The sequence below is a fragment of the Anomaloglossus baeobatrachus genome, chromosome 5, assembly GCF_048569485.1.
Source record: "Anomaloglossus baeobatrachus isolate aAnoBae1 chromosome 5, aAnoBae1.hap1, whole genome shotgun sequence".
In the NCBI taxonomy this organism is placed as follows: domain Eukaryota; kingdom Metazoa; phylum Chordata; class Amphibia; order Anura; family Aromobatidae; genus Anomaloglossus; species Anomaloglossus baeobatrachus.
Genome location: NC_134357.1, coordinates 308293131 through 308304298, shown reverse-complemented (window position 1 = coordinate 308304298; position 11168 = coordinate 308293131). Strand labels below are relative to the sequence as shown.

At 44.8% G+C, this 11168-nt stretch overlaps 1 protein-coding gene across 1 annotated transcript in view; it reads right to left on the bottom strand.

Annotated features, from left to right (window-relative positions):
- Positions 1-4621: 4621 nt before the first annotated feature.
- The window catches only part of LOC142311351 (lysosomal alpha-glucosidase-like), a 63050-nt gene continuing 56503 nt past the window's right edge, over positions 4622-11168 (bottom strand). The window contains exon 20 of the mRNA XM_075349696.1: positions 4622-7010. Coding sequence (XP_075205811.1) covers positions 6948-7010 — 63 coding nt within the window. The 3' untranslated portion in view covers positions 4622-6947. The remainder of the gene's footprint in view (positions 7011-11168) is intronic.

Genomic DNA, 11168 nt, shown 5'->3' with positions numbered 1-11168 from the left:
AAACTCCCTGAGCAGAGCACCAAGATAAGAATATCTTCCACATTCTGTGGTAGATCTTGGCGGAGGATGGTTTCCTAGCCTGTCTCATGGTGGCAACAACATCATGAGATAAACCTGAGGTCCCTAGGATCCAGGACTCAATGGCCACACAGTCAGGTTCAGGGCCGCAGAATTCAGATGGAAAAACGGCCCTTGAGACAGCAAGTCTGGACGGCCTGGTAGCGCCCACGGTTGTCCTACCGTGAGATGCCACAGATCCGGGTACCACGACCTCCTTGGCCAGTCTGGAGCGACGAGAATGGCGCAACGGCAGTCGGACCTGATTTTGCGGAGCACTCTGGGCAACAATGCCAGAGGTGGGAACACGTAAGGTAGTCGGAACTGCGACCAATCCTGAACTAAGGCGTCTGCCGCCAGAGCTCGGTGATCGTGAGACCGTGCCATGAAAACCGGGACCTTGTTGTTGTGCCGTGACGCCATCAGGTCGACGTCCGGCATCCCCCAGCGGCGACAGATCTCCTGAAACACGTCCGGGTGAAGGGACCATTCCCCTGCGTCCATGCCCTGGCGACTGAGAAAGTCTGCTTCCCAGTTTTCCACGCCTGGGATGTGAACTGCGGATATGGTGGATGCTGTGTTTTCCACCCACGGCAGAATCCGCCGGACTTCTTGAAAGGCTTGTCGACTGCGTGTTCCCCCTTGGTGGTTGATGTACGCCACCGCTGTGGAATTGTCCGACTGAATCCGGATCTGCTTGCCCTCCAGCCACTGTTGGAAGGCTCGCAGAGCAAGATAGACTGCTCTGATTTCCAGAACATTGATCTGAAGGGTGGACTCTCTCTGAGTCCACGTACCCTGAGCCCTGTGGTGAAGAAACACTGCTCCCCACCCTGATAGGCTCGCATCTGTCGTGACCACCGCCCAGGATGGGGGTAGGAACGACTTTCCTTTTGACAATGAGGTGGGAAGAAGCCACCAACGGAGAGAGTCCTTGGTTGCCTGAGAGAGGTAGACATCCCTGTCGAGGGACGTCGACTTCCCGTCCCATTGGCGGAGAATGTCCCATTGTAGAGGGCGCAGATGAAACTGCGCGAAAGGGACTGCTTCCATTGCTGCCACCATCTTCCCTAGGAAATGCATGAGGCGCCTCAAGGAGTGGGACTGGTTCTGCAGGAGAGATTGCACCCCTGTCTGCAGAGAGCACTGCTTGTCCAGTGGAAGCTTCACTATCGCTGAGAGAGTATGAAACTCCATGCCAAGATATGTTAGTGATTGGGTCGGGGTTAGATTTGACTTTGAAAAGTTGATAATCCACCCGAAACTCTGGAGAGTCTTCAGTGCCACGTTCAGGCTGTGTTGGCATGCCTCTTGAGAGGGTGCCTTTATAAGTAGATCGTCCAAATACGGGATCACGGAGTGACCCTGCGAGTGCAGGACAGCTACTACTGCTGCCATGACCTTGGTGAAGACCCGAGGGGCTGTTGCCAGCCCGAAAGGGAACGCTACGAACTGCAGGTGTTCGCTTTCTATAACGAAGCGTAGAAAACGCTGATGCTCTGGCGCAATCGGCACGTGAAGATAAGCATCCTTGATGTCTATTGATGCTAAGAAATCTCCTTGAGACATTGAGGCTATGACGGAGCGGAGAGATTCCATCCGGAACCTCCTGGTTTTTACATGTTTGTTGAGCAACTTTAGATCCAGGACGGGCCGAAAGGACCCGTCCTTCTTTGGCACCACAAACAGATTGGAGTAAAAACCGTGACCTTGTTCCTGAAGAGGAACGGAAGTCACCACTCCTTCCGCCTTTAGAGCGGTCACCGCCTGCAGCAGAGCATCGGCTCGGTCGGGCGGTGGGGAAGTTCTGAAGAAACGAGTTGGAGGACGAGAGACGAATTCTATCCTGTACCCGTGAGACAGAATGTCCCTCACCCAACGGTCTTTGACCTGTGACAGCCAAATGCCGCCAGCGGGAGAGCCTGCCACCGACCGAGGATGCGGAGAGAGGAGGCTGAAAGTCATGAGGAAGCCGTCTTGGTAACGGTTCTTCCTGCTGTCTTTTTTGGGCGTGACTGCGTCCGCCAAGAATCTGAGCCTCTCTGATCCTTTTGAGTCCTCTTGGACGAGGAGAATTGGGACCTGCCTGAGCCTCGAAAGGACCGAAAACCAGACTGACCCCTCCTTTGTTGGGGCTTGTTTTGTCTGTGTTGAGGTAAGGATGAGTCCTTACCCTTGGAGTGTTTAATGATTTCATCCAAACGCTCCCCAAACAATCGGTCACGAGAAAAGGGCAAACTGGTTAAGCACTTCTTGGAAGCAGAATCTGCTTTCCATTCTCTCAACCACAGGGCTCTGCGCAAAACCACGGAGTTGGCTGACGCCACCGCCGTACGGCTCGTAGAGTCCAGGACAGCATTAATCGCGTAAGACGCGAATGCAGACATTTGAGAGGTCAATGGTGCCACCTGCGGGGCAGATGTACGTGTGACCGAGTCGACCTGTATAAGCCCAGCTGAAATAGCTTGGAGTGCCCATACGGCTGCGAAAGCTGGCGCCAACGACGCTCCAATAGCTTCATAGATGGATTTCAGCCAGAGCTCCATCTGCCTGTCAGTGGCATCTTTAAGTGCCGCTCCATCTTCTACTGCAACTAAGGATCTAGCTGCAAGCCTGGAGATTGGAGGGTCCACCTTGGGACACTGGGTCCAACCCTTGACCACGTCAGGGGGAAAAGGATAGCGTGTATCTTTAAGCCGTTTAGAAAACCGCTTCTCAGGATAAGCGTGGTGTTTCTGGATTGCATCTCTAAAGTCAGCGTGGTCCAGAAAACTGCTTAATTTACGCTTGGGATATCTGAAATGGAATTTCTCCTGCTGTGAAGCTGCCTCCTCCTGAGTAGGAGCTGGCGGAGAAATATCTAACATCCTATTGATGGACGCTATAAGATCATTCACTATGGCGTCACCATCCGGTGTATCCAGATTGAGGGCGGACCCAGGATCAGAATCTTGATCAGTTACATCCGCCTCATCACCCATAGATCCGTCCCGCTGGGACCCTGACCAGTGAGACGAAGTTGAGGGCCCCTCATAACGAGCCCGCTTAGGTTGTCTGGGACTGTCGTCCGAGTCAGAATCGTCACCCTGGGGTGCATGTGACACCCCCGGAGCTTGGAAGTGTTCCAGCTGAGGGGGACCAGGGAGCAATGATGCCACAGTGTCCATGGTCTGAGTTACTGGTCTAGACTGCAATGTTTCAAGAATCCTTGACATGGTCATAGACAATCTGTCAGCAAAAGCTGCAAACTCCGTTCCTGTCACCTGGACAGCATTCACAGGTGGTACACCCTGGGTCACGTCCAGCAGAGGCCCCGGCTGTGCAAGTTGCACAGGGGCCGAGCACTGCACACAATGGGGTTCAGTGGAACCTGCCGGTAGAGCAGCCCCACATGCGGTACAGTCAGCATATAATGTCTGTGCCTTGGCACCCTTGCGTTTTGCGGACGACATGCTGTTGCCTCCTTGTAATCTAGGAGGGTATATAGCCGAGAATCACCAGCGACCGTACAGTACAAAGTATTTGCAACACAAAATACTCAGTATACAAACGGCACAAGTGGGGGTGAGCCCTTGAGGGCTGCTTACCGCCCGCTGAACAGCGGGTATGAGGCCGTAGAATCCCGTGTCTGGGTCTCCCCGTCTCCCCTCTGCAGCTCAGCGTGCAGGCAGGAATGGCTGCCGGCGTTCTGTGAAGAGGGGCGGACCGTGGGCGTGCCACAAACAAAGAGCGGGAAACCGCGTCCTACTGTGCCTGGTGTGAGGGCTGGAGTATGTAAAAACGACTCCAGCCCTCAGCGCTGATGCTCTGTACAGCGTCCCGCCCTCCTCCTGACTGGCAGGTGCGGAGGCGGGAACGAACGAACTAGGCCGCAAAAGCCGGGGACTGTAGTAATAAGCGCGGCCGTGATATATGCACGGCCAGCGCGGAAGTCCCCGGCGCACCACAAGTCCCAGCCGCGTCGCAGTCCCAGCGGCCGGCGCGACCGTTCTCCCTGAGTCTACCCACTCAGCTAAGCTGAAGTGAGGAAATGGCACAAGCGCAGCAGCGCTGTTGTCCCCGGCGCACTAACACACCCAGCAATGCTGCGGTGTGCGCGCGTATGCACGGGGACACAGTACCTTGACGGAGCAGGGCCATGTCCCTGACGATACTCAGCTCCATATCCAGCGGCTTCTCCAGGGGCTGCGGATGGAGCACGGTCTCTGTGCCTGGAGACCGGTAAAATCCCACTTCGCCCAGAGCCCTAATGGGGATGGGGAAGGAATCAGCATGTGGGCTCCAGCCTCCGTACCCGCAATGGGTACCTCAACCTTAACAAACACCACCGACAAAAAGTGGGGTGAGAAGGGAGCATGCTGGGGACCCTTGTATGGGTCCTCTTTTCTTCCATCCGACATAGTCAGCAGCTGCTGCTGACTAAACAGTGGAGCTATGCGTGCGTGTCTGACCTCCTTCGCACAAAGCAAAAAACTGAAGGACCCGTGCTCCCACGGGGGGGTGTATAGCCAGAAGGGGAGGGGCCTTACACTTTTAAGTGTAGTACTTTGTGCGGCCTCCGGAGGCAGTAGCTATACACCCCAATTGTCTGGGTCTCCCAATTAGGAGCGAAAAAGAAAGCAAAGTTTGAAGGAGAAAATTATTATTTCAAGTAAAAATCATGTCCGTGTCTGGACTATATTTTCTATTCATCATGCAACTCATTTGATAAATAAAAATATGATTTTTCAAGGAAAAGAGAAAATTGTCCAGGTGACCCCAAACTTTGGAGCAGCAGTGTGTGTGTGTGTGTGTGTAAATTATATATATATATATATATAATGTCTCCATTCATGCATGGGTTGATTGTGAAGTTGAAAATGTTACTGATACTAAGCTCTCTGGTTTTGCTCATTAACAAAGCATATAGTCATTATGAAGAGTGGGTACTTCTAACAGATCATACAGACAGGTTATCTTGATGGACACCAAAACGAAAGTTTGCAGTTTGTCCACTTGGCAATAGATACATTGTAGCCAAAAGGAGAGACTTAAATACACAATTTTTTTTTTTTTTATCATTTAAACACATGGGAAACACAAGGTAAGATATAGGATGGTAAAAGTTAATTTAAAAGCCCCATTGTGATGCAAGCCCCAGTGCAATAGACTTCGTGGTATTCCTATTTTAGGCATCTATGGAATATCCACAGGATGTGCCCTAAAAGTCAGACTAAAGGCCCTGTCACACACACAGAGATAAATCTTTGGCAGATCTGTGGTTGCAGTGAAATTGTGGACAATCAGTGCCAGGTTTGTGGCTATGCACAAATAGAACAATATGTCAATGATTTCACTGCAACCACAGATCTGCCAAAGATTTATCTCTGTGTGTGACGGCGCCTATAGATTAGCTGAACAACCAGGCGGTCAATTGGAGCGCTGGGAGTGATGAAAACTTCAATGAGATAAAAGAACAAACCTTTATTGCCCTCTACGGCCACAACGCGTTTCAATAGACAACTTTCCACTTGATGAAGATAACTTGTCTATTGAAATGCGTTATGGTAGAGCGCAATAAATGTTCGTTCTTTTATCTCATTAAAATTTTCATCATTCCCAGCACTCTAGTTGACCGCCTGCTTGTTTAGTTAATCTATGTTATATATCCCGGTGAGGGACCAGCGGCAGGAGCAGCTCCGGAATCCTCCACTTTATTCCTGGTTTAAGTACCTGTGGTTGCCGGGTTACCAGTAAGTCGCCAGGACCTGCGGTAATGTACTTCCGGATTGACTGGTCACATGACTGCACCCGGACAACCCCTACAGTGTGACGGACACGGAAACCACCGGCGCCCGACCTCAGCCAGGACATGGGAGTATCTTACCTCCCCAAACCGTGGTTGTGCAAGGGTGCACAACCCTTTCAGGTGAGCAGCCCTTCTGGCTTATTAAATTTATCCCTTATTACTAGGTTCTTCACAGCGCTTCCCCTCTTTTCTATTTTTTCTAAATGTCAGACAGGTGCAGATTTCAGAGCTAATGGGAGAACAGGAGTCTAGTGACTGACATTCACCAATTCCCTGCTGTACATGGTATACTTGAAAGATATGAAAAGTTTGGAGGAACAAATAAGGAATTTGGATCTTCATAGGTCAGGGTCTGAGGTGAGACCCGCATCTATCATGCGTTTCAACAGTTTGTGTCATACATGCTATACATGGATTTATTTTTTAAAGTTGTGACGTTAAAGCAGACCTGTGATCAGATTTCACAATACAACCTGCAAACATTATAATACACCATGACTATGTGATGGCCTGGTGTACTTGGTTTCAAAAAGTAAATCAGAATGGCTGTATAATACCCTTTGAAAACTTTAACCTTTATTTCTACATCAGTCTGAATGACATATCCTCAGTGCTCCTCCTCCCTGTGACAATCTCACACTGTTCAGTATAATATGCAGCAGTCAGATTGAGAGGGCAGAGATTGAAAGTACTTTGACTGATGAACTATTATCTCAATAAATATCAAGATTATACAACAATTCTAACATTGAATTTGAAAGTACACTGGCCTCATCAGGCCCAAAAGCCAGGTAATAATTTAGGCAGTTATGTCATTGTAAAATCTGATGACAGATCTCCTTTAAATTTATTACAGCAGTGTTTTTTTTGTTGTCTTTTTTTACATACATTAAATCAATATCAAAAATAATTTTCAAACTGTAAAAATCTCAATCTGAACATTCAAGGCAAGAACATTCCAGAAGCCCTGTAAGAAGAAAGCAAATCAATATCTTGAAAGATAAAAAAAAAAAAAAAAACACAAACAACAACAACTAAACATAAAAAATATGAGCTTCTGGACTTTAAAGACTTAATTTTCTTCTGAGGTTGAGCAGCAGCATCAAGACCATGTAATGGCAAACGGAGATCCTATTTGTAGATTGAGCTTCGATATGGTCAATACCTACGAAATATAAAATGATTATTAGTACTTTGTTACACTTGTACATTTACTTGCATTTAAAGAGAACCCGTCACTTAAAATGCCATTTACCTGGAGGTCAAATCATATTTTAATTATGTATGGCAGTGCTCCTGGAACAGCAGCTAAAGGGAGAAAATGAAGTTATATTCTTCCTGCAGCTGCTTGCTTCCAGTCACCGCTCACCCCATGCTGTGATCACTGCCATGCATCGCCTCAATCCTAAGGGGCTGCAGGAGGAATATAACTTCATTTTCGCACTATAGCTGCTGTTCCAGTTACACTGCCAAACATGATGAAAATGCACATTTTTTTTATTTGAACCCATAACATGAAAAGGTTAATAATATAACTTTCATTACAAAATCAGTTTTACTCAAATTAATGGATAGAAAAATAAACACACCCCACATAATAAAACTACTACATCTAGTATTTTGTATGACCGCCAGGATTTTTAAGGACTACATCAAATCTTTTATGTATGGAGCAAAATGTTTGTGATGTATTGTATTTTAAAATCTATCTTTTTCCATTCTGAAAGAACATGTCTTAGAACCTGGATGCTGACTGGACAGGGATGCTCAACTTGTCTCTTCAGAATTCCCCATAGAGTTTCGGTTGGATTTAGATAAGGTGACATACTTGGCTACTGGAAGAAAGCAGTGGAAAAATCCAGCTGGACTCCAAGGGATAAATAAAAATGCTTCTTTATTTATATCAACTCGATTAAAAATATATATCCATTTCTCAAGTAAAGACACCGGCTTGTTCAAGGCGTTCCGCCGAAACGCGTAGTAGTATACATCTGCCATGCATCAGTGTGAACAAGCCGGTGTCTTTACTTGAGAAATGGATATATATTTTCAATCGAGTTGATATAAATAAAGAAGCATTTTTATTTATCCCTTTGGAGTCCAGCTGGATTTTTCCACTGCTTTCTTCCATTATCTTCTCGGCTTGCTGCCGTAATCCGTGCCGGACCAAAGGGGACTAACAGGAGGATATATTCAGGCTTGTCTCTGCAGTGGTGAGCGGTTTTGTTTCTTTTTTGTACTTGTATACTTGGCTACTGAATCCTTTCCCAATGTGCTTCAGAAATGCACCAGATCTGCACTATTCCATCCAGACAATGATCCAAAACATATGTCTACCCAAAGGCACAGAGTGATTGTATTATATCTTCCAAGAGCAAAGAGTGATGGTAGCATCTTCTCTTCCAAGGGCATAGAGTGATGGCAGCATCTTCTCTTCCAAGGGCATAGAGTGATGGTAGCATCTTCTCTTCCAAGGGCATAGAGTGATGGTAGCATCTTCTCTTCCAAGGGCACAGAGTGATGGTAGCATCTTTCAAAATAAAGCAGTACTGCTACCATAACCATAATGTTTCACTATAGGCACCATGCATTTGTATTTGTACTCATCTTTGCCACTACAAAGAGTTTTGAAGCCATTAGTTCCAAAAACATTTATTTTGGAGTCCTCACAAAAACAGAGTGCTAGGAATCGTCTTCTTTTTCAGAATAGGCCCTGGGGGTGGGGTATTTTGGGCATGGACTTTGGGAAAGGCTTCCTTTGTGGACAGCACCCATGCCTCCCATTTCTCTGCAGTGTATGCCATGTTATGTCACGGGAAAGTCACTTCAGTTTGCTTTTGTACTTTTTTAGCTAACTGCAATGAAATCGCATGTTGATGTTCTTTAACCTTTCTCATGAGAGGACGCTCCCGTTTAGTTAACTTCTATGGATGGCCTAGATTTCTCTGTCCGATCCATTATTATAAATCACTTTTGCTACAGTATCCTCATAAGTAAAGCTTTGCTGATCTTCTTGTAGCCTTAACCATTGTTGTGTAAGAAATTATTTTATTTTAATTACTACCAGTTTTGTGACATATCTCTTACACGTGGTGCCATTGCTCTGAGCATGAAATGGGAAGGAGTTTTCTATGTGAAGTAATGCCCATTTACAGTCAGCTGTTTGTTGGACACCTGATTATTGAATAATTAAACTTTCCTCCGGTTGATTTTTGTTAATTAGAATTATGTAGCCTAAACTTTAGCTTGGCTCCTAAAACTGTCATTGGGGTGTGCGATTTTTATATTTTTTTTATAACATGATCTTGATTTGTTATTTTGCGCACCCAAAATACTAATACTATTTCCTATCAAATTCACTCGTCTCCAATCAATGGCCCACATTTGCAGTAGTATGTTGTAATATGGTATCCCATAAAAAGGGAGATTCGAAAAGGAAACTAAAGAATTTCTGACAAATCGGAGCAGTATATGTAACACTTCTGGAAATTCCCACTTAAACACACTTACCTTTATAAATAAATAGCAATATAGAGCACCAAGAAAACTCAAATCACAGTAATGAAAAAATATTAAACCCCTTAATAACTTATGATGGACCATGTCCGTTATAAGTTGGCTCCATGCCTTTGATGTGGGCTCGTACACCGATCCCACATCTTTTCTGGCATATGATGGTTGTGCTATTTAGCGATCTCTTGCCTCCTACAGTTGCAGGTGTCATAGCAGCCCATCACCTGTTAAATGCCGATGAGTTGCTATGACAACCAGGGGTCTGCAGAAGACTCTCGTGTATGTTATCACGGCACTCCTGTGAAAGCCAGGCCATGGCTGGTGCTCGTAGGAGATCACTTGTGCTATATACATGCTATCACAAGTTCAAGTCCCTTAAAAGGGAGTAATATATACAGTGAAAAAAAGGTTTAAAAAAAAAAAAATAAATAAAATATTCAAATCGCTCCCTTTTCCCCTATCAAAAATGAATAATAAAAAAAAGTAAATTAGGATATTTGGTGGTATTGCTGCATTTGTACAAGTCCTATAAAAAAATAAAATAAAATAAATCAGATCAGTAAAAGGAGTAACGAGGAAAAAAAAAAAAAAATCAGTTTTAAATGTAATTTAAATGAGAAAATATTGTATTTATCCCAAAATTATATAAAAAAAATTAAAATGTCAGCTCAGGGCACAAAAAATAAGCCCTCATACAGCTCCTTATCCCAAAAATGGAAAAGGTTATGGCTCTCATAAAAAAAAAAAAAAGTTACCATTTTATAATTTTCAAAATTTCTGATTTTTCACTAATTAAATCAAAACAAAAAGTATGCATATTTGGTATTTGCTTAATCGTACTGATCTGGATAATCATATTGCCAGGTAAGATAGGTAAGATTTACCATAAAGTCAGCTCTGTAAATAAAAAGAAACAAAAAACAATTGTAGAATTACACTTTTTATTTTGCCACATTTTGATTTTTTTTCACGCTTTCCAGTACATTCCATGATAAAATGGATGGGGTCCTTCAAAATTACAACTTGTTCTGCAAAAAAGAAGCCCTCACACAGCTATATTGATAGGGGAAAAAAAAGTTATGGCTCTTGGAATAAGGGGAGGAAAAAAAAATAGCACAAAAATGGGAAAGGAAAAAAAAATCAAATACATGAGAGTTTATATAAGATACAGGAATATAGATATCACAGTGGTTGCAGCGCTGGGATCCTGGTTTCACATCCGAGCAAAGGACAACGTCTGCAAGGAGTTTGTATGTTCTCCCCATGTTTGTATGGGTTTCCTCTCACTCCAAAAATAAAACTGATAGAGGTTAGATTGCAAAGACCGGAGGTTGAGGACAGTGATGATCACGGCTGTACAGCACTGAAAATTAGTGGTGCCATACAAACAAGTAGAATAAATAGCAATTAGGACACAAGAGGTGTGTTTAGGCCCTCTTACGGCCATTATTGGTATGTATTCATTGGTACAGATTTGGTGTTCTTAAGGGGGTGGTCTGGCACTTTATAGTGAGTTATAGAGAACTACACAGCTCCATAAAACTGTATAGCGGCCGCGACTAGCTACTGCAGATCCATTTCCATTTATTTCAATATGAGGGGATCTTCAGAACCCCAATGCGGCCACTAAAGGAAAGGCCATCAATTCAAAAGTAATTATTATATATATATATATATATATATCTATATATATATATATATATATATATGTGTGTGTGTGTGTGTGTGTGTGTGTGTGTGTGTGTGTGTGTGTGTGTGTGTGTGTGTGTGTGTGTGTGTGTGTGTGTGTGTGTGTGTGTGTGTGTGTGTG